The following is a 23,921-nucleotide window of genomic DNA, read 5'->3' as shown; positions in this document are numbered from 1 at the left end:
TCACAGGTAATGACACAGTAGTAATGCTAAGCCATCATTTCACTTCAGTATTTACTAGAGGATGCAACAAGTGGATGTGACATTTGATGAATAGAAATCCCATTTATCTAAAATGGGAAGAGGGGATACATTAAATAAATAAATCAAACTTGAAAAGTAAAAGCTCCGATTCAGATGAATTACATCCATGCAGAGACACTGCTGCTCATGCCTAGTAATTTGTTAGGTGTAGGTCTCAGAAGACCAGTGAGTAGTTTACTTTAATATTGAAAATGAAGGTAAAAACATGTCCTCAGAACTACAGACCATTTATAGATTGCAGCATTGGTAATGGAAAACAGTAATAGAATACCAAAGGAAGGAGAGAGTAGAAGAATAGATGATCTAGAGACCAACAGATATAATAATGCATTGTTATTATGAGCTTAAAGGGTTATTTGAGTGATGTTTCTGTAACTACTTCCAAAAAATGCCAACTGTGGACAGTGGCAAAGCAATACCTGCAGGAAAGTCAACAAATCATTCTCAGAAACAGGCCTTATTGCTCATCCATGCTGATGATCAGGTGCTAATCCTATATACCAGCACTTGGTCCATGGTTTATTATAGTTTGGCAACTCAGGTACTGCTCCAGATGCCTCTTAAATGTTGCAAATGTGCCTGCTTGTCTCCATCACATTTTCTAACAGACCTCAAATATCCTCTGAGTGGATAGAAAATCAGAATTTCTCTCTAATCCTCCCACTTAAATTTGTGCCTCAGAAGGCTAGTGAATAGTCTTGAACTCCTCTTCCATAGAGAGATAGTTATTAGTATCTACTTTTCTATATTCCTTATAATTTTTGTACCTCATGTTATCCATCGGCCTTAACTACTACTTGTAAACAAAGCAAGTGTATCCTGTCTCCTCATAATTAAAATGCTTAATCCTGTGAATCTCCTCTTCATTCCCTCCAGTGTGATAACACTTTATAGTGTGATGATCAAAAAAGATGCTAAGGAAACTTACGAGGATGGTACCAGAAATATGATTGCATGTATATCAGGAAAGGATGAACATACTGGGATACCTTCTGAGAAAAGGCAACGTCATGGCTGAGCAGCAATCTTTAAAATGGTAAAGTTTAGATGGCATAGAAATAATGTTTCAACATGCAGGGAAGAGCACAACCATTAATAAGACAGTTACCAGGTAATCCCAACAGGAAACCAAACATATCTCCTCCTTTTCCCCTCCCCACTTTGAAATTACCTTTCAACACTTCTTTATCTCTTTGCCTCTTTTTCTGTCCCAACCGACCAATCCATTTTGTCAATTTCCTAGGCACCTGCAAGAAGTGTTGAACCTGTTGTTTTTACGTTTTCTCTTCCATTCAACAATCCAAACATTCCTCCATGTGAAGTAGCGATTCACTTGGATATCTTCAGAATCAGGTTTATTATCACCGGCATGTGTTCTGAAATTTTTTATATTGGCAGCAGCAGTTCAATGCAATATATAGAAGAAAAAAATCAATTACAGAATACATATATTGAATAGATTAAAAATCGTGCGAAAACAAAAATAATATATTTTTAAAAAGTGAGTTGGTGTTCAAGAGTTCAATGTCCATTTAGGAATCGGATGGCAGAGGGGAAGAAGCTGTTCCTGAATCGCTGGGTGTGTGCCTTCAGGCTTCTGTACCTCCTACTTGATGGTAACGGTGAGAAAAGGATATACCCTGGGTGCTGGAAGTCCTTAATAATGGATGCTGCCTTTCTGAGACACCACTCCTTGAAGATGTCCTGGGTACTTTGTAGGCTAGTACCCAAATGGAGCCAACTAAATTTACAATCCTCTGCAGCTTCTTTCGGTCCTGTGCAGTGCCTCCCCCCCCCCCCCCCCCCCCATACCAGACAGTGATGCAGCCTGTCAGAATGCTGTCCATGGTACATCTATAGAAGTTTTTGAGAGTATTTTTTGACATACCAAATCTCTTCCAACTCCTAATCAAGTATAGTCGCTGTCTTGCCACCTTTATAACTGCATCGATATGTTGGGGCCAGGTTAGATCCTCAGAGATCTTGGCATCCAGGAACTTGAAACTGATTCCTCTCTCCACTTCTGATCCCTCTGTGAGGATTTGTATGTGTTCCTTCGTCTTGCCCTTCCTGAGGCAACAATCAGCTCTTTCGCCCTACTGGCATTGTGCCAGGTTGTTGCTGTGATATCACTCCACTAGTTGGCATATCTCGTTCCTGTACAACTCCCGTCACCATCTGAGATTCTTCCAATAATGGTTGTATCGTCAGCAAATTTATAGATGGTATTTGAGCTATGCCTACCCACATAGTCATGGTACAGAGAGAGTAGAGCAGTGGGCTAGGCACAAACCCCTACCAATTTAGTGTACAGATTTCCCCCGCCCTCAGAAGGTAGAGTGTTCCTATGAAACGGTTTGTAAGCTGAAATGTAGTAAACCGAAGAAGCAATTACCATTTATTTATATGGGAAAATTTTGTGAGCGTTTGCAGACTCAAAAATAACCTATCAAATCATACCAAATAACACATAAAACCTAAAATAGCAGTAACATATAGTAAAAGCAGGAATGATATGATAAATACACAGCCTATATAAAGTAGAAATACTTTTCCACAATCATTGCCGGCACAGATCTCTGTAGGGAAAATCTCACACAAGCGCCTTCAGCAGAAAATCTCACACAAGCGCTGTTGGCAAAAACACGGTGCAAGCACTCTCCAGTAATCTTTAAACTATGAAGCTTCCAAATCATACCAAATAACACGTAAAAATACACGGCCGATATAAAGTAGAATAATGTATGTACAGTGTAGTATCACTTACCGGAATTGGTTCAGCGCCGAGCGCACTGATGATAGTGTGTTAAGCTGAGTGGGAGTTTGGGTGGTGCAGTGTCCCCCACCCTCCGGGCCACCAACTGATACATTGCCGTGAAGCACGCAGGGGTACAGCGGTAGCCGGGACGCACCCAGCACATCTTTAAGAAAAAAGCCGAAATAAATATGCTAATTAATTACGTGCTGCCCGACACGTAACTGTCGACCCAGATCAGTGCCGATTGCCAATTGCATCACCTCTGATCTGGGCCAACAATTATGTGTGGGGCGGCACCTAATTAATTAGCATGTTTATTTCGGCTTTTTTCTTAAAGATGTGCTGTGTGCCTCCCGGCTACTGCTGCATTCTCCGCGAATCGGTACAGTATCTGTCAGGGGCCCGGGTGTTAGGGTGGTGGGACACGGGGGTGTCAACTCATCGTTGATCAGGGCAGGCAGCTCATCTTCTCCTATGACTGCCCCGTCTCGATATCGAAAATCGAGGTTCGTCGTCTGCTGTGGCTGATGTGGAAGGCTTGCTTGACTGCTGAGCCTCGCGCATTTTTCTATCACACAGTTCTTTGTAAGGACTCAAAGAATCTTGCAAATATCCCCTAAACCTACGTACCCTTTCAAAATTAAAGTCGTACTTTTTCATTACTCATTCGGTTTCGATTGTTATCCTTTCCTCTTCTGATTGCATCGGCTCTTCATCTATCAGTTCTTGGTCACGGGATGCCAAAACCTCTTCAACATCATCTTCGTCAACTTCCACAAGCCAAATTCACTTTGTCCTTACTTCGTTCACCACGATCAAAATGCTTAATTATGTCTAGTTTTATGCTAAGTGTAACACCCTTATGAGTTCTCTTAGGCTTTTCCGACACCATAGAACTCATCTTGCAAACGACTGCTCACAGGCTCGTGTTAAAGCAATGCTGGCGAAAATGCCGTTCCGAATCCGGGGAGAGCGGCTGCTCGGGGTGCGCACTGCTTTTTATCGCGTGCTGAACTATTTTCCTAACAGTGAAAACACCTTTTGAAACCGAAAACAGGGTACTAATATAGGTCTTTCGTAACAGTGAGGTTTTGTAAAGCGAACGTTCGAAAAGCGGGGGACACCTGTACCATTGTTCAGTGTGATTCAGGAAACTTGAATACCTTGTACTCTGCTCCCTCCTCCAAGTCATTTAACATAAATTGTAAACATCTGAGAGCCAAGAACTTGAGGTGTAATTATGTATGTGTAATGCCTTGGTTAAATTTTTACTGCTATGCTCTAGGTATTTCATTTCAGCAGTTCTGTAAGAGCAGTCTGTTCTGCTTCTGGCATGTTTGGGTTTGAGCTAAAGATAAGGAGCTATGCTATTCAGCTTAGGAATGTTAGGTCAGCCAATCAGGATGGTGGAATTGGGGTAGGTTCTAGAGAATCCTGGGTGGAGTGGATTTTGTGATGGACTGGTGTGGGCCGAGGTATTTTTGGTGAGAGCCTGGCAAAGACGAGTCAAGATGGCTGAGGATGTTGTCCCTGTTGCACAAGGTGCTTTGTGCAGATGAATGGTCCTTACTCCTTGAAGCCAGTACTCCTGTGGGGAAGCCCATTTGTTTATGATGGATTTTGAGCGACATTCAGAAGGTACATTCATGTACGATTTTTTATTTCTTGCCGACGGCTAATTGCACGGGGGCAATATTTACATAGTATTTTCACAGAATTGGTTTCAGGTGGTTGAGACATTACAACTTCCCAGTTTTGGTGGAACCCAAGTCATACTGACCCTAAACGTACAAAGTTTTTCTCACGTGCAGCAGTTTTGTCATCACTGGGTCCAGTGGCTGTTAGCCAGAGACTAATGAGCTGTGTTTCTAAAGACACCTGGTAAAAAGGGGTTTCACATGTTTTGTCTTTGCCACTTGAGTCTAATTCATGATCCCAATTCTGCAACAGTTGACTTGCTACTGCCAATTAAATGGAGCATAGAGTAGTGCAGTTCAGGAAAATGCTGTTTTTCTGTGCAAGCCATGATGCCATTTTAAACTAATCCTAACTATGTCATGCCACTCTTCAAGAATGAAGCGGGCAGAAGAAAGGAAACTATAGGCCAGTTAGTCTGACCTGTGTGGTTGGGAAGATGTTGGAGTCAATTATTAAGGGTGAGGTTTCTATGTTCTTGCAGGCACATGATAAAATAGGCTGTAGTTAAGCATGGTTTCTGTAAGGAAAGATCTTGCCTGACAAAGCTGTTGGAACTCTTTGAAGAAATAACAAGCAGGATAGACAAAGGAGAATCAGTTGATGGAGCTTATTTGGATTTTCAGAAGACCTTTGACAAGGTGCCACACAAGGCTGTTTAACAAGCTACGAGTCCATGGTATTACAGGAAAGATTTTTGCGTGGATAAAGCAGTGGCTGATGGGCAGGAGGCAAAGCGTGGGAATAAAGGGAGCCTTTTCTGGTTGGCTGCCCATGACTAGTGGGATTCCAAGGGTGTCTGTGTTTGGACCGATTCTGTTTGCGTTATGATTTGGATGATGGAATTGATGGCTTTGTTGCAAAGTTTGCAAGCAATATGAAGAAAGGTGGAGGGACAGGTAGATTTAAGACAGTGGAACGGCAAGAGGAGGTCTTAGTCAGATTAGGAGAATGGGGGCGGGGGGGCGGAAATGGCAGGTGGAATACAGCATTGGGAAGTGTATGGCCATGCACTTTGGTAGAAGAAATGAAAGGATTGACTGCTTTCTAACTGGAAAGAAAATATTTTTAAAAAACGAGACACGGGGAACTTGGGAGTCCTTGTGCAGGATTCCCTGAAGATTAATTTGCAGGTTAAATCTTTGGTAACAAAGGCAAATGTGATGTTAGCATTTTGAGAGGACTAGAATATGAAAGCAATGATGTAAAGTTGAGACTTTGTAAAGCACTGGTGAGACCTTACTTGGAAGTATTGCAAGTCGTTTTGGAGCCTTTATCTCAGAAAGGATGTGATAAGACTGGGGAGAGTTCAAAGGAGGGTCAGTAAAATGATTCCAGGATTGAATGGCTTGTCATATGAAAAGCATTCAATGGCTCTTGGCCTGAATTCACTAGATTTCAGAAGAATGAGCAGTTATCTCATTGAAACTTGTCCAATAGTGAAAGGACTTGATTGAGTGGATGTGGAGAGGATATTTCCTATGGCGGGAGAGTCTTTGGACTGTGGAAGGAAACCAGAGCACCCGGAGGAAACCACGCAGTCATAGGGAAAGCGTACAAGATCTTTACAGGCAGCTGCGAGAATTGAACCCGGGTCACTGGAACTGTAAAACATTGTGCTAACCACTATGTTATCCTGTTGCCTTGAAGCATAATTTATTTATTTCATAAGGTTGCTAACTTTCTCGTGCAATTAGGCTTGCATTTTGTGTATATTCTAGTAAACCTGTTTCTTGAGAGGGTCATATTAAAATGAAGTAATGTTCTGTGCTCCCTTCTATTCTCATGAATTTGACACATTCATTTGCATTGCCACTGTGGTAGCATAGCAGTTAGCATGATGCTGTTAAGCTCGCTGTGTTGCAGAGTTCAGAGTTAAATTCTGGTGCTGATCTGTAAAGAGTCTCTGTGTGTTCTTTCTGTGGAATGTGTGGTTTTTCTCTGGTTTCCTCCCACAGTCCAAAGACTACGGAGTAGATTAATTGGTCATTGTAAATTGTCCCATGATTCGGTTAGGGATAATCAGGTTTGTCGGGTTGCTGGGGTGGTGTGGCTCGAAAGGCCTATTCTGCACTGTATCACTAAGTAAATATATTTGGTTGTAATTCACTCATCTTAAAGAACTCTTGTTTCTGTAAGTGAAACTTAAGTTTTGGTTTAGCACCCATCTCAAAAATGTTTTTTGCTTCAAGGTGCTTCAAGGAAAATCAGCTTATTATATCGAATATAGAACAGAACTAGCTCATCAGCTTACAATGTTATGTCGACCTTTTTAACCTACTCCAAGATTAATCTTAATGCTTCCCTCCCACATAGCTCTCCATTTTTCTTCATCCTAATCAAAGGCCATATAAGGGTCTATTAAATGTCCCTTGAGTATCTGCCTCTACCACCATCCTTGGCAGTGTGTGTACCAAACACCCATCAAAGATTCAAGGTACATTTATTATAAAAATATGCATACAGTGTACAACCCTGTATTTCTGCAGGTAGCCACGAAACAAAGAAACACCATGGAACCTGTTCAAAGAAAACACCAAACACCAAACACCAAATGCGCAAATGGGAAGAAGTGAGCGAATAACTCAAAAATTTTAAACAACTACGGAGTTCTTGAAATAGTCTGGGAATATTCTCTATTCTTAACCATTCTGAATCCCTGGAGATAGCAAAAGTACCAGATCTCTCAGTTTGTCCAAAATCACATTACCAAAATGTAAACTACAGGTTCTAACTGCACACAAATTAGTAGAAGTATATTTAAAAGAAGAAAAAGTAGTAGTTTTGTGAACGCTTACATGACATCTCTAGTGGCTGGAGCCATCTCTGTGTAGGGGTGGGGGGAGCTACCTCTGAAATTCCTCTCCTGTACATTCCTCCAAACATATTAAAATCGAGTCTTCTCGTATAAGCTATTTCTGTCCTGGGGGGGTTGGGGGTGGAGGGTGCTGGCTGTCCACTTTATTAATGCCTCTTGTCTTATACACCTGTCAAGTCACTTTGCATCCTTCGCTCCAAGGAGAGAAGCCCTAGCTTGTTCAACCTTCCCTCATAAGACATGCTCTTCAATCAAAGCAGCATCCTGATAAATCTTGTCTGTATTCTCTCTAAGATTATACATCCTTGCTATAATGAGTGAATAGAACTGAACACAATACTCAAGTGTAGACTAAACACAGTTTTATAGAGCTGCAAAACCTCGCAGCTCTTGAACGCAATCCCCCGTCTAATGAATGCCAACACGTCATATCCACCTTATCTACCTTGTTAATTTGCATGGCAGTTTTAAGGGTTCCATAGACATGGATCCCCGTCCTGCACCCTGCTAAGAATCCTGCCATTAACCGGTATTCTTCCTTCATGTTTAATCTTCTAAAGTATATCACTTCACATTTTTGGGATTGAATTCTGCTGTCTCAGCATAAAATTCTCCCTTAATTGTATGCAATAAAATCAAAATAATCCTGCTTACTTTATCAAAGTAAAGTGGATATTATACTACTTTCCTGACCAGTCATATGAAGTTTCTTTCTTTAATACTCAGATATTACATGGGCTGCTCTTAATTTACTTAATGTCTGCTCTCAATAACTTGAATGGAACAAATGTTGTGATTGCAAAGGTAATAATATTCAATGTATTACAATTTTAAGCTACATACTATGAAGGCATAAAATTGATCAATGTTGCCAGAACATTATAAAATGTACATTTGTCTTCGGGCAATGCTTACCAGGCTTTGCTGTGGAGTTTTGTATTACTTGCTATCAATGTTTGTAGTCAAATTGCTGTGTATGTCTCCATGGAAGAACATCTGTTGACTCTCCCTTCTCCCTCCCCACCCCCCCCAACTGCTATTCTAAACTTTTATCCATTTGTTAACTTTATTCCGTTAAAGATGGCGCTGGTAACTGGCGACTTTGCGCGTGCTCCCCGAGCAAACTGCCCTCTCCACTATCCTATACCCGAGAAACCCTTCTAAACCTCCAGTTTAGAAAGATAAAGAGCAAAAACACCCTGGCGAAGCTACTGACCGAGCTGGAGACCACCGCGACAGAACTGCTTCTTAAACTCCGGACCGCACCTGGACCCGACCAACGAAGGCGCACAACGTTCCCGGAGACGCGGTCTGCTACCGTGCCGGAGAGCTTGGAGACACGGCCCATTCCTACCAGCACCTCTCTGGAGCCGACGACCACACAGAAGTGACGGCGGAGATTTGCAATTCGCCTACCGGAGCAACAGGTCAACGGCAGATGCCATCTCTCTGGCCCTACGTTCCTCCTAAAAACACCTGGAGAATAAAGATGCATACGTAAGGCTTCTTTTCATTGACTACAGCTCTGCCTTTAATACCATCATTCCAAATAAACTGATTCCTAAGCTCCAGAACCTGGACCTTAGCACTCAGATCTGCAGCTGGATCTTCAACTTCCTCACAGACAGGACCCAGGCTGTAAAAATAGGGGACAAGCTCTCCTCTACAATCACTCTGAGCACCGGTGCCCCACAAGGCTGTGTACTCAGCCCCCTGCTGTACTCGCTGTACGCCCATGATTGTGTAGCCAAGTTTCCATCAAACTCGATAGATAGTTTGCTGATGACACCAGAATTGTAGGCCGTATATCGGGTAATGATGAGTTTGAGTACAGAGAGGAAATTAAGAACCTGGTGGCATGGTGCAAAGACAATAACCTATCCCTCAACGTCAGCAAGACGAAGGAATTGGTTGTTCACTTCAGAAGGAGTAGCGGACCGCACGACCCAATTTACATCGGTGGTGCACAAGTGGAACAGGTCAAAAGCTTTAAGTTCCTCGGGGTCAATATCACAAATGACCTGACTTGGTCCAACCAAGCAGAGTCCACTGCCAAGAAGGCCCACCAGCGCCTTTACTTCCTGAGAAAACTAAAGAAATTTGGCCTGTCCCCTAAAACCCTCACTAATTTTTATAGATGCACCGTAGAAAGCATTCTTCTAGGGTGCATCACAACCTGATATGGAAGTTGTCCTGTCCAAGACCGAAAGAAGCTGCAGAAGATCGTGAACACAGCACAGCACATCACACAAACCAATCTTCCGTCCTTGGACTCACTTTACACTGCATGCTGTTGGAGCAGTGCTGCCAGGATAATCAAGGACACGACCCATCCAGGCAACACACTTTTTGTCCCTCTTCCCTCTGGGAGAAGGTTCAGGAGCTTGAAGACTCGTACGGCCAGATTTGGGAACAGCTTTTTTCCAACTGTGATAAGACTGCTGAACAGATCCTGACCTGGATCTGGGCCGTACCCTCCAAATATCCAGACCTGCCTCTCAGTTTTTTTGCACTACCTTACTTCCCATTTTTCCATTTTCTATTTATGATTTATAATTTAATTTTTTAATATTTACTAATTTTAACTATTTTTAATATTTTTAATATTTAACATTTGTAATCCAGGGAGTGTGAAGCGCAGAATCAAATATCGCTGTGATGATTGTACGTTCTAGTACCAATTGTTTGGTGACAATAAAGTATAAGTATGAAGTATAAGTATTATTTGGACTATTATTAAAATTTGTTTTAAGACTCCTCCATCATTAAATGATGGGGGTGAAAGTGTTAAGTTTTTGCAAATAGATTTTAGATTAAGTAGAAGATTACTTTGTAGGTATTGCTGTTTCTTTGAACGCCACATGGAGGTACAACCAATGATGAAAAGTGTTTGAAGGATGGACGCGACGGTAGCATAGCAGTTAGCATGATGCTATTACAGCTTGGGGTGTCTAAGTTCAGAGTTCAATTCTGACATCATCTGTAAAGACTCTGTACGTGCTCCCTGTGGAATGTGTGGATTTTCTCCAGGTTCTCCGGTTTCCTCCCATTACCCAAAGTCATATTGGTTAGGATGTTAATTGGTCTTTGCAAATTGTCTCAGAATTAAACTAGGGTTAATTCGGGGATTGCTGGACCTCGATTTCGTGCTGTATCTCAAAAAAACTAGCAAAATGTTTCTGTTTCATAGAGGTTTGGCCACCACTTGGACCATAAGACATAGGAGCAGAATTGGCCTATTTGGCCCATTGTGTCTGCTTCTATCATTGCTGATTAATTATCCCTCTCAACCCCATTTTTCTGTCATCTCCCTGTAACCTTTGATACCCTGACTAATCAAGAATCTATCAACCTCCACTTCAACTATACCCACTGATGGCCTCTAAAGCCATCCGTGGCAATGAATTCCACAGATTCACCACCCTCTGCCTACAGAAATTCCTTCTCGTCTCTGTTCTAAATGAATGTCCCTCTATATTGAGGTGTGCCCTCTGGTCCTTGACTCCCCCATTATAGGAAACATCCACCCCACTTCTTGCAGCCCAGGACATCTCTGTACCAGTCAGTGGGCTTTGACCTGGGGAATCTTCTTCATGGAGGAGAAAAAGGATAAGTAAAGCACCACTTGATTAACATCTGCCTCCTTCCTGTAAGTGGGTCATGTGAATTGTTAGAAATCATTTTGAAAATCAGAAATAAATACTGCAAGTCACAAAATAAAACAAGAAAACTGGAAGCACTTCAGCTTTTATTCAGCATTTTTGGAAAAAGAGTGAATGTTTTGGTTTGGAGTTCTGACACTTTGCCCTGAATGTCTTTGATCTGAAACCGACATTGTTTTTCCTTCCACAGAAACAGCTTGACTTGCTGAGTTTTTCAAGCATTTTCTGTTATTAAGTTGTTCAGTTCCTAATGTAATAAGGAACTCCTAAGTTAATGTGAGATTGACTGCTTTTGGAGCTGCCTGATTGTCCAAGTCAAATTTATCAAAGTATGTGTACGTTAACATGTACGTCAAGTTTATTTTCTTGCATTTATAGGAAAAAGAAATACAATAACATGTATGAAAACCACATATAAACAAAGACTGATCAGCAGCCAATGTACAAAAGATGACATTGTGCAAATAAATAGATAAGATTGTTAGTACAACAAACATGAGTTGTTGAGTTCTTGATGAATGAGTCTGTAGGTTGTGGAATCATTTCAAAGTTGAAGTGAGTGAAGTTAACCCAGTTGCTTCAGGAACATGATGGTTGCAGGGTAATAACTGTTCTTCAACCTGGTGTGGGACACAAGGCTCCTGTACCTCCTACCCAGTGATATTTGTGTGAAGAGTGAATAGTCTAAATGATGGCAGTCCTTGATGATGACACGTGTTGGTGTTGGCACGTGGCCAAGTGGTTAAGGCGTCAGTCTAGTGATCTGAAGGTTGCTAGTTCAAACCTCAGCTGAGGCAGTGTGTTCTGTCGTTGAGCAAGGCACTTAACCACACCATTGCTCTGTGACGACACCGGTGCCAAGCTGTATCGGCCCTGGTGCCCTTCCCTTGGACAACATCAGTGGTGTGGAGAGGGGAAACTTACAGCATGGGCAACTGCCGGTCTTCCATACAACCTTTCTCAGGCCTGTGCCCTGGAAACCTTCCAAGGCGCAAATCCATGGTCTCACAAGACTAACGAATGCCTGTTATTGATGATGGATGCTCAATAGTGAGGAGCGTTTTATCAGTGATCAACTGGGGGTGTATCTACCACTTCCTGTATTTTTGTTCCAATTTTTTCCATTTCCACTTTGTTTCTTTTGTTCCTGTGATACAGCCTGTCAGGATACTCTCCACTGAGTATCAATGGAAGTTTATCAAAGTTTTATATATCCTGCTGAATGTTTGCAAACTTATAAGAAAGTAGAGGTGCTGCCGTGCCTTCTTTGTAATGGTACTTGTGTACTGGTTCCAGGCCAGATCCTCTGAAATAATGATGACAAGGAATTTAAAGTTACTGACCCTCTCCATGTCTGATCCCCTGATGAAAACTGGCTCATGGACCTTAGGTTTCCTCCTCCTGTAGTTGATTATCAGCTGTTCGGTTTTTCTGATGTTGAGCAAGAGGTTGTTGTTGTGGCACTGTTCAGCAAGATTTTCAGTCTCCCTACTAAAAGCGGATTTGTCACCACCTTTGATTTGACCAACAACAATGGTATCATCAGCAAACTTAAATATGGAATTGGAGCTGTAATTAGCCTCAGTCATAAGCATCGTGAGTAGAGCAGATGTTTTTGTCAATCTGTACTGAATGGAGTCAACAAGTGAGCTCATGGATGATTATGTTGCACAGAGATGTATTGAGGACTAGGTCTTGGAGCTTAGTGAATTGTTTTGAGGGGATGATAATGTTGAACGCTGAGCTGGAGTCAGTGAAGAGCATTGTAATGTATACATCTTCACTGTCCTGAGGTTCCAGAGCTGAGTGAAGAGCCAATGAAATGGCATCTGCTGTTGACCTTTTGTGATGGGAGGAAAGTTGGAGTAGATGCAGGTCACTTCTCAGGCAGGGGTAGATATGCTTCTGACCAACCTCTCAAAGCACTTCATCACAGTGGGTGTAAGTGCTAGTGATGATAGTGACTACATTGGCTAAGAGAATGCTAAGAGGAGTTGGTCACATTCCCTGTCACTTCAGTCTGGCTTGAGATCGCTGTCCTCGCTACTTATTGCGAACATTCGTTCACATTCAGGTGCTATATCTGTATTCTTGAGTCCTTCAGAAGATTGAATCACTAGTGTATTTAGATGGTTCAAAGTGTGTTTCATAAAGGGAAATTATAGTCTGCTGATTGCAGCGATAACAGTTCAGCAGGGCGCCATGGTAGTGTAGCAGTTAGAGCAACATTTATGGCTTGGGGCATCAGAGTTCAATCCAGGGAGTTTGTCTGTCATCCCCTTGGAATACATGGGTTTCCTCCGGGTGCTCAAGTTTCCTCCTACAGTCCAGAGACATACCAGATAGTAGGTTAATTGCTCATTGTAAATTATCCCATGATTAGGCTAAGGTTAAATTGGTGGGTTGCTGGCAGCACAGCTCAAAGGTCCAGAAGAGTCTATGCTGTATTTGTAATTAACAAAACATATAGCTGGTAGCTTTTTGAGCTAGTCTGCAAAATGTAGCTGTATTTTGCCAGCACCATCTTGACAAATGTATAGCCAAGCTTAAATGACCATTGCAAATTGGAAGGGGGAATGACTCTTCCAGCATATTGTATGGCATAGTTTTAGTTAGTTTTTTTTTCTATTCTATGGTTGGCATTTTTCATGAATATTGACTTTTATTCAATGTTTAACAAACAGACGTAAATGCAACATTAGTTGTTGACCTTTTATATTTGATTTGTGAACCTTTTATGCAAAATAGAAAATGTTTATAAATTAATTGAAATTTCAAATCTAGGCCAACCTTTTATTTTCTACGATTTAATGGCTTGCATAATTATAATTTCATGGATACAATGTTGGGCCACGTTTGAAGTACCCTGGCCAAATTGTCCTAGATTTTGCATATTACTGAGTCATAACTGAATGTGAAGAAACTAGTTCAATCCTGCTTGGCCCAGCTGATGTGAAACTCATTCCATACTGGGGCAGGGAATCTTTGAGCAATCAAAATTTGGAAGCAGATAATAAACCCTCAAGTGTTCACATTTCCTACCCTAGTAGAACTGTACAGCATGAGCTATAAATGAGGACTTAAATTAACAATGCTTTATTCTGTGGAATTGTAGCTTTGGTCACTAATGATATTAGTTTGTTAAACTGTGACTGGAAGGGAATTTTTTTTTGAATATTTAAGTATTGTTTTGACAGTTGCTGTCAGCTATACTACTTCAGACATACTATGGATCTCTTTAAATTAATAATATGCATTTGACAAATGATTCCTTCAAGGCCATGTTAATGTAGCTGTACAAGAGGCCCAGGTGAAAATTATTTCAATAGTGGATCTTGATCTAACATTGACAGGTATTTAACATAGTAATTTCATCTAGAAGCATGACAGTCATTGCAGGTAGTGTTGATGTTCTTTTCCATTAAGTTAATACAATATAGTACATTTCAATCACTATTCAGAGGATTGTTGTGTCTTAAGCTGAATATTTAAATTACACAATCTCATCAGTTCACTTGATTCACTGGAAAATTTGGTCGACATGTTTGTGAGTATTTTTTGCTATCCTTGGTAGAGGTTAACAAATAACATTTAAAACCTTTCCAATTACAGGAATAGTAAATTAGATTAGATTATTAGATTATGAGGGCACACAGTCCTCTTTTATTGTCATTTAGTAATGCATGCATTAAGAAATGATGCAATGTTTTTCCAGAATATCACAGAAACACATGACAAACCAAGACTGAAAAACTGACAGAAACCACATAATTATAACATAGTGGAATACTGTATGTTTTACAGTAATGTGAAATAAATGTGGAATACAAGTACCATCCCATTGCTATTAATCTACAAGTTTAATTAATGTATCCATAAACTTTAGGCAACTGGCTTTTTCCTCACAACAAATAAGAAGGAATATCAAATGAACCAGTGCAAAATAGATTCTTTCATTGTGATTACACAGAATAATGGAATTTTGTGTTTAAGTATGTGCTGAGTTGGTGGTTCTTTGTTCTTAACAACTGTCTATTTTAATCCTATTTTGTTCCTTCGTCATCATGCTCTGACTTCACTTTTTTCGAGTGCTTGTCTAATTCCTCTTTTTATGTTAATGTTTTCATTTGCATTGTGCCTTGTTTTAACCTATCAAACATATTGAACTGTGTTGATGCTATGATAAATATATCAATCGGAAATCTAGTGCTCTGTGTGCATGCGTGCGTATGTGTGTATGTGTGATAGTGTGAAGAATTAATTAGCCGCTACCCACAAGTTCAAATCTTTAAAACATCACATTTTACTGAATTCTACAAGGTGACTAAAAGAAATGGATGGCTTTTAACCACGTGATTAAAACATCAATACATTTTGAATAAACAGGTTCTTATTACCTTGGGTCATTTAAAAAAATTGTTACTTGTTGTCAAGTTATTATATCTTAAGTCAAATTTTTGTGCCTTCACTGAGCAGAATAATCAGTAAATTTCATTAACGCTATAATGCAATCACTCAGATGTTGAATAGCTTAATTTTAATTGCCTGAATTTTGAGTGTGGTTTGGCATCTGCACTTGTAATCTCAGATAACCAGTTCTCCTACATTTAATTTGTTTCTGTAAAGGAATTGCTGGTGGAATGCCTTCTAGAAATGATCTGTGAACCATTCTTTTTTGTGATCCAGAGCCTTAAAGGTTGGTAATTTGATCACATGGGTAAGCCAGAGCAAATTTTGCTAATGAAACTACTCAATTTTTTTGCAGGCAACAGAACCCTGCACCTGTATCTGCTTGCCATAGCGGTCACTCCTTATTGTGACTTAGTTTTCAGTTCCCTAACATTGTGTCCCTTACCTTTGTTTGCAAAAAAGCATGAGATATGGGAGCAGAATTAGGTTATGGGCCGTTTGAGTCTGCTCCATAATTTCGTCATGGCTGATATTTTTTCATCAACCTCATTCTCTTGCCGCCTTCACGTAACCCATTTAACAATCATGAATCTATTAATCTCAACTTTAAATACACGCAATGACTTTACCTCCTCAGCCCTCTGTGACTAGAATTCCATAGAATCACCTCTCTCTGGCAAAAGAAATTCCTCTTCATCTCAATTTATTTCATTAGCAGGTTGAGAATCTGCTAATGGAAACATATCCACTATGTCCAGCCCTCCTTGGTATTCTGTAGATTTCAATGAAATTTCCTTGCTCGGTGCCCCCCCCCCCCCACTCCCTTAGATTTCTAACCTGCATTAAGTACATAACCCAGAACCATTAAATGCACCTCTGCAGGGTTAAGTTTTTCAATCCCAAGAGCATTCTTGTGAACCACCTCTGACAAGCCATTGGTTCTACAAACAATCCTGGAACATCTGGACTGCAAGGATACCTTACATCAGAATGCTCTTTATCAACTGCAGTTTGGCATTCAATACTATTATCCCCTCAAGACTAATCAATAAGCTTCAAGACCTTGGGCTCAATACCTACTTGTGCAGTTGGATCCTCAGTTTACTCACTTGCAGATCCCTGTCAGTTCAGATCGCAAACAACATATTCACAATTTCCATCAGAACAGTTATGTGCTCATCCCCCTGCTCCAGTCACTTTATACTAATGACTGTATGGCTAAGCATAGCTCCAATGCCATATTTAAGTTTGCTGATGATACCACTGTTGTAAGCCAAATCAAAGGTGATTAGTCAGCATATAGGAGGGAGATTGAATGTCTGGCTGAGCGGTGCCACAAAAACAAACTCTTAATGTCTGCAAGACTAAAGGACTGATTTGTCTTCAGGAGGAGGAACCCACAGGTGCATGAGCCAATCCTCACTGGGAAAGTCAGAGATGAAGACTATCAGCAATTGTAAATTCCTTAGTGTTATCATTTCATAGAAACATAGAAAATAGGTGCAGGAGCAGGCCATTTGGCAATTCGTGCCTGCACCGCCATTCAGTATGATCATGGCTGATCATCCAACTCAGAACCCTGTACCAGCCTTCTCTCCATACCCCCTGATCCCTTTAGCCACAAGGGCCATATCTAACTCCCTCTTAGATATAGCCAATGAATTGGCCTCAACTGTTTCCTGTGGCAGAGAATTCCACAGACTCACCACTCTCTGTGTGAAGAAGTTTTTCTTAATCTCGGTCCTAAAAGGCTTCCCTTTTTATCCTCAAACTGTGACCCCTCGTTCTGGACTTCCCCAACAGCGGGAACAATCTTCCTGCATCTAGCCTGTCCAATCCCTTTAGGATTTTATACGTTTCAATAAGATCTCCCCTCAATCTTCTAAATTCCAATGTATATAAGCCTAGTCGATCCAGTCTTTCCTCATATGAAAGTCCTGCCATCTCAGGAATCAATCTGGTGAACCTTCTTTGTACTCCCTCTATGGCAAGAATGTCTTTCCTCAGATTAGGGGACCAAAACTGCACACAATACTCCAGGTGTGGTCTCACCAAGGCCTTGTACAACTGCAGTAGTACCTCCCTGCTCCTGTACTCGAATCCCCTTGCTATGAGTGCCAGCATACCATTCGCCTTTTTCACCGCCTGCTGTACCTGCCTGTCCACTTTCAATGACTGGTGTATAATGAGACCCAGGTCTCATTGCACCTCCCTTTTCCTAATCGGCCACCATTCAGATAATAATCTGTTTTCCTGTTCTTGCCACCAAAGTGGATAACCTCACACTTATCCACATTAAATTGCATCTGCCATGAATTTGCCACTCACCTAACCTATCCAAGTCACCCTGCATCCTCTTAGCATCCTCCTCACAGCTAACACTGCTGCCCAGCCTTGTGTCATCTGCAAACTTGGAGATGCTGCATTTAATTCCCTCATCTAAGTCATTAATATATATTGTAAACAACTGGGGTCCCAGCACTGAGCCTTGTGGTACCCCACTAGTCACTGCCTGCCATCCTGAAAAGGTCCCGTTTATTCCCACTCTTTGCTTCCTGTCTGCCAAACAATTCTCTATCCACATCAATACCTTGCCCCCAATATCATGTGCTTTAAGTTTGCATACTAATCTCCTGTGTGGGACCTTGTCAAAAACCTTTTGAAAATCCAAATATACCACATCCACTGGTTCTCCCCTATCCACTCTACTAGTTACATCCTCAAAAAATTCTATGAGATTCGTCAGACGTGATTTTCCTTTCACAAATCCATGCTGACTTTGTCCGATGATTTCACTGCTTTCCAAATGTGCTGTTATCACATCTTTGATAACTGACTCTAGCATTTTCCCCCACCACCGATGTTAGGCTAACCGGTCTATAATTCCCTGGTTTCTCTCTCCCTCCTTTTTTAAAAAGCGGGGTTACATTAGCCACCCTCCAATCCTCAGGGACTAGTCCATAATCTAGAAGAGTTTTGAAAAATTATCACTAATGCATCCACTATTTCTTGGGCTACTTCCTTAAGCACTCTAGGATGCAGACCATCTGGCCCTGGGGATTTATCTGCCTTTACTCCCTTCAATTTACTTAACACCACTTCCCTACTAACATGTATTTCGCTCAGTTCCTCCATCTCACTGGACCCTCTGTCCCCTACTATTTCTGGAAGATTATTTATGTCCTCCTTAGTGAAGACAGAACCAAAGTAGTTATTCAGTTGGTCTGCCATGTCCTTGTTCCCCATAATCAATTCACCTGTTTCTGTCTGTAGGGGACCTACATTTGTCTTAACCAATCTTTTTCTTTTCACATATCTATAAAAGCTTTTACAGCCAGTTTTTATGTTCCCTGCCAGTTTTCTCTCATAATCTTTTTTCCCTTTCCTAATTAAGCCCTTTGTCCTCTTCTGCTGGACTCTGAATTTCTCCCGCTTTTTCTGGCTAATTTGTATGCTCCTTCTTTGGAATTGATAATATCCCTAATTTCCCTTGTCAGCCACGAGTGCACTGCCTTCCCTGATTTATTTTTTTGCCAAACTGGGATGAACAATTGTAGTTCATCCCTGCGATCTTTAAATGCTTGCCATTGCATATCCACTGTCAACCCTTTAAGTATCATTTGCCAGTCTATCTTAGCTAATTCACGTCTCATACCTTCAAAGTTTACCTTTCTTTAAGTTCAGAACCTTTGTTTCTGAATTAACTATGTCCCTCTCCATCTTAATGAAGAATTCCACCATATTATGGTCACTCTTACCCAAGGGGCTTCTCACGACAAGATTGCTAATTAACCCTTTTTCATTGCTCAATACCCAGTCTAGAATAGCCTGCTCTCTAGGTGGTTCCTCGACATGTTGGTTCAAAAAGCCATCCCGCATACATTCCAAGAAATCCTCTTCCTCAGCATCCTTACCAATTTTGGGGGATCTGTCCTCAGCCAAGCATGTGAATGCAATTATGAAGAAAGCCTGACAGTGCATCTGCTTCCTTAGAAGTTTGTGAAGGTTTGCATGACATCAAAGCTTTGACAAACTTCTGTATATGTTTAATGGAGAGTATATTGATTGGTTGCATCATAGCTTGGTATGAAAATGCCATTGCCCTTTCATGGAAAATCCTACAAAAAGTAGTGGATGTGGCCCAGTCCATTATGGGTAATACCCTCCCCACCATTGTACACATTTACAGAGTTTTGTCGCAGGAAAGCAGCATCTATCATTGGGGACCCCCACAACCCAGGTCATGCTCTCTTCTCACTGCTGCCATCAGGAAGAAGATGCAGGAGCCACAGGACTCGCACCATGTTGAAGAACAGTTTTTACCCCTCGACCATCAGGCACAAATGACCAAAGATGATAACTTCACTCATCTTCACTTCATCACTGAACTCCTCCAACAACCTATGGACTCACTTACAAGGACTCTTCATCTCTTGTTGTCTATTTATTGCTTGTTTATTTATTATCGATTTCTTTTTTCTTTTGTATTTGCACTGTTTGTTGTCTTTTGTACACTGGTTGTCTGCCCTGTTGGTGTGGTCTTTCATTGATTCCGTTATGGGTTGAGTATGCCTGCAAGAAAATGAATCTCAGGCTTCTATATGGTGTCATATATGTACTTTGATAATAAACTTACTTTGAACTTTGGATTCTCTCTAAGGCAGTAAATCTTTCCTTGGATACAAGTCCCAAAATTGGTCATAATATTCCCATGTGCGATCTTAACAGCACCTTATAAAGCCTTAGTAATAAATCCTTATTTTTGCATTTTACTCCTTTGAAATTACTGCTAACATTGCATAACTCTTTATTCTAGGTTTCTAGTATCTGCAGTTTTTTTTTAAAGTTTACTGTAACATTTTGACTGATTATGTTCTGTCAACTTGCAAGTTAACCTGAAGAAAATTCTGAACTCGGACTTCCAAATCCTTTTGCACCGCTGATTTCCAAATTTTCTCTCTATTTAGAAAATAGTCTACATCTATATTCCTGCCAAAGTGTATCTCTCACTTTCCTACTCAATCTCCCAACTGCCCAAATCCTTCAGCAGACCACTCCTTCTGCGATATTACTTGTTCCTTCGCCCATCTTGGTACTGTCTGCAAACTTGGCCATATTTCCTTCATCCAGGTCATTAACATATAAAGTAACTAAGTTGTGTTCCCAATCCTGACTCCTGCAGTAGTCCGCTAGGCACTGGCAGCCATCCTGAAGATGAATCTCCCACTACCGCTTCTCATCGTTATTTTGTTACCTGTACTTCCCAGCAGTGTCTTATGCTGCTTTTCTGCCCAGTTAGACAGTACATTGATACTTCCATGCAGTCTGATAATAATGTATTCCCTATCAACCATATACTTGTTTTTGTATAATGCTTATCTTGCTTCACTGCAAGCCAATTCATTCATGTGTATCACATAAATCAAGATATATGGAACTGATTTCTGTAATATCTCCCTGGAATTGGTCGTCTACTCAAATATCAGCTGCCATTATCATTTGTCACAGATCCAATTAATCTTCCTATTTAAATTTATAGGTTGTTAGTTTTTGAGTATACCCTGTCAAGTAGTCCTCAATTTTTTGTAACCTGGTACTTGTAACTCTCCATGGAGGAGCTGTTTATGTGCGGTGAAAAGTGCACATAAATACACAGTAAATACAAAGAAACAAAATGGGAAAAACTGCACACAAGGCGGACAAGCAACCAGTATGCAAAAAGAAACAACTATTTGTGCAAATAATAAAAGGAAAAGGACAAAATAATAATAAGTAATAAACATTGAGAACATGAGTTGTAGAGTCCTTGAAACTGAGTCCATTGACAAAGAATCACTTTATTGTTGCGGTGAGTGAAGTTACCTCACTCTGGTTCAGGAGTCTAATGTTTGAGGAATAATAATAGTTCTTTAATCTGGTGGTCTGAGTCCTTTGGTTTGTGTACCTCCTTCCTGATAGCAGAGAGATGCAAGCGTGGCTTGGCTAGTGGGGTCCTTGAAGTATGCTCCTTTCCCACAACAGTATTCCTTGTAGATGTGCTCAACAGTGGGAGAGGGATTTGCCTATGATGGAGTAGTCTGTATCCACTCCTTCCTTTAAACATTTTCATTACTGGGTATTGGTGTTTCCATGTTAGGCCATGATGGAACCAGTGAGGATACCCTGCACCATGCATTTAGAGAAGTTTGTTGAAAGTTTTTGATGGTATGCTGAATCTTCGCAAACTTCCACAAAAGAGGTGCTGTTGAACCTTCTTTGTTAAGGCACATATATGTTGGACCCAGGACAGATCCTCTGAAATTATAATATCGAGGAATTTAATATTACTGATGCTTTCTACCTCTGACCCACTGATGCGGACTGGCCCATGGACCTCTAATTTCCTCCTGCTGTAGTCAATAGTCAACTCTGGTTTTGCTGATGTTGGTGTGGCACTCTTCAGCCAGATTTTCAGTCTCCCTCTTCTTCAGCATCGTTGATTTGGCGAACAACAATGGTATTGTCAACAAACTCAAGTATTGCATAGGTGCTATACTTGGTATAAAGGGAGTAGAGCAAATGGCTAAGCACACAGCCTTGTGCATCTGTGCTGGTAGTGATTGTGGAGGGTAATAATTAAATCACCTTAACACGACTGCTTGGAGATAACTATAAAATAATTTGTAAGCCAAGTGATATTTTTCATAAATATATCCAGCGTCTATTTTTATTAGGTACCACATGTACCTAATAAATAGGCTACCAACTATATGTTCGTCGTCTTCTGTTGCTGTAGCCCTTCCATTTCAGTAGATGTGTTGAGTGTTCAGCTGCTCTTCTGCACACCACTGTGTAGTAACACATAATTATTTGAGTTACTGTCACCTTCCTGACATCTTGAACCAGTCTGGCCATTCTCCTCTGACCTCTCGCATCATCAAGGCATCTTTGTCCACAGAACTGCTGCTTGTTGGATGTTTTTTGTTTCTCACACCATTTTCTGTAAGCTCCCTGTCAACAACTATTATTCTAAGGTCAAAGTCGCTTAGATCACATTTCTTCCCCATTCTGATGTTTGGTCTGAACAATTGAACCTCTTGATCATGTCTGCTTGCTCTTATGCATTGAGTTGCTGCTGCATGATTGGCTGGTTAGATATCTGTATTAATGAGCAGGCATGCCTAATAATGTAGCCACTGAATGTATATGCTACAAATGCAAATAGTTGTAAATTCACATTGGATGGCCAAGAATATGTTAACAGTTTGCCTTGAAAGCAAATAATTTAGCAGCTGGATTACAGTTGGACTTATTCTAGGAAAGTTGAAACCAATCAAGAGGATTTGAATAGCTAGGATAGAAATGCAACTTCAGTTATATAATTGTTTACACAAATGCAGGGATAATGAATGGATTTTCTATTAAAAATTGGGAAATGTCTGTAATCATTGATATTTTTATCTTGCAGAGATAACAAAAATAGAGGCAGGAGAAGGAAGTGATGAGGAGAAGTTTGTGGATGTTGTCAGTAATAAAAACATGAAGCTCGCTCAAAAAGTGTTAATTCCTGTTAAACAATTTCCAAAGGTAAGCAACTAGATTACATTCATTTTTGGGGGGAAAAAAGGATTTTGGTTTGAATTCCACTAAATAGTTTAAAGACTATACTGTAGATAATGAAACATAGGAGTAAGCAAATTGATTCTTTTAATTTTTGGTTGTGCAACTTGCATATTGTTGTGATTTATAAAGGGATTTGCAGGGCTTTAGTTTTTGATTTGTTTCATATTGTTATCGAGCACTACATTACCAAAACTAGTTTATCTAGTCTGTGCCAAACTTTTATTCTGCCCAGGATCATCGACTTGCACCTCTGTACCCCTCCCCTCTATGTACTTATCCAAACTTTTCTTAAATGCTGAAATCGAATTTACATCCACCAGTTGTGCTGGTAGCTCATTCCACACTCGCCACCCTCTGAGTGAAGATCCTCCTCCTGATTCCCTTAAACATTTCATCTTTCACCCTTAGCCCATGACCTCAGTGGAAATAACCTGCTTGCATTTACCTTATCTGCACCCCTCATAATTTGTATACCTCTAACAAATCTCTCTTCATTCTCTTATGCTCTGGAGAATGAAGTCCGAACCAATTCAAACTTTCTCTATATCTCAGACCCTCAAGTCCTGGCAACATCCTTGTAAATTTTCTGTGTTCTTTCAATCTTACTGATATCTTTCCTGTAGATAGTTGACCAGAATTGCACATAGTACTTTAAATTAAGCCTCACCAGCATATTATACAGCTTCAACATAACATCCCAATGCCAGTACTCATACTTTGATTTATGAAGGCCCATGTACCAAAAGCTCTTTTTATGACCCTAACTACCCATGACGTCACTTTCAGGGAATCTGGATTCCCAGATTCCTCTATGCTATTGCACTCCTCGGTGCCCTACTGTTCACTGTTCAAGTTCTACCTTGGATGTCCTCCCAATGTGCAACAACTCTTACTT

The 23,921-nt window shown here is 40.7% G+C and overlaps 1 protein-coding gene across 3 annotated transcripts in view; it reads left to right on the top strand.

Moving 5' to 3' along the window:
• LOC140198562 (KH domain-containing, RNA-binding, signal transduction-associated protein 3-like) overlaps positions 1-23,921 on the top strand; it is a 217,417-nt gene that overhangs the window by 45,587 nt on the left and 147,909 nt on the right. For all 3 annotated transcript variants that reach the window (XR_011886202.1, XM_072259588.1, XM_072259589.1), the window contains exon 3: positions 22,872-22,990. Coding sequence is in view for 2 of the 3 variants with exons in the window: in XM_072259588.1 (XP_072115689.1) it covers positions 22,872-22,990 (119 nt within the window). In the remaining variant the exon portion in view is untranslated. The remainder of the gene's footprint in view (positions 1-22,871; positions 22,991-23,921) is intronic.

Source organism: Mobula birostris, chromosome 1, assembly GCF_030028105.1.
Source record: "Mobula birostris isolate sMobBir1 chromosome 1, sMobBir1.hap1, whole genome shotgun sequence".
Lineage (NCBI taxonomy): Eukaryota > Metazoa > Chordata > Chondrichthyes > Myliobatiformes > Myliobatidae > Mobula > Mobula birostris.
Note: the sequence above shows the minus strand (reverse complement) of the source record. Positions and strands in the feature narration are given on the sequence as shown.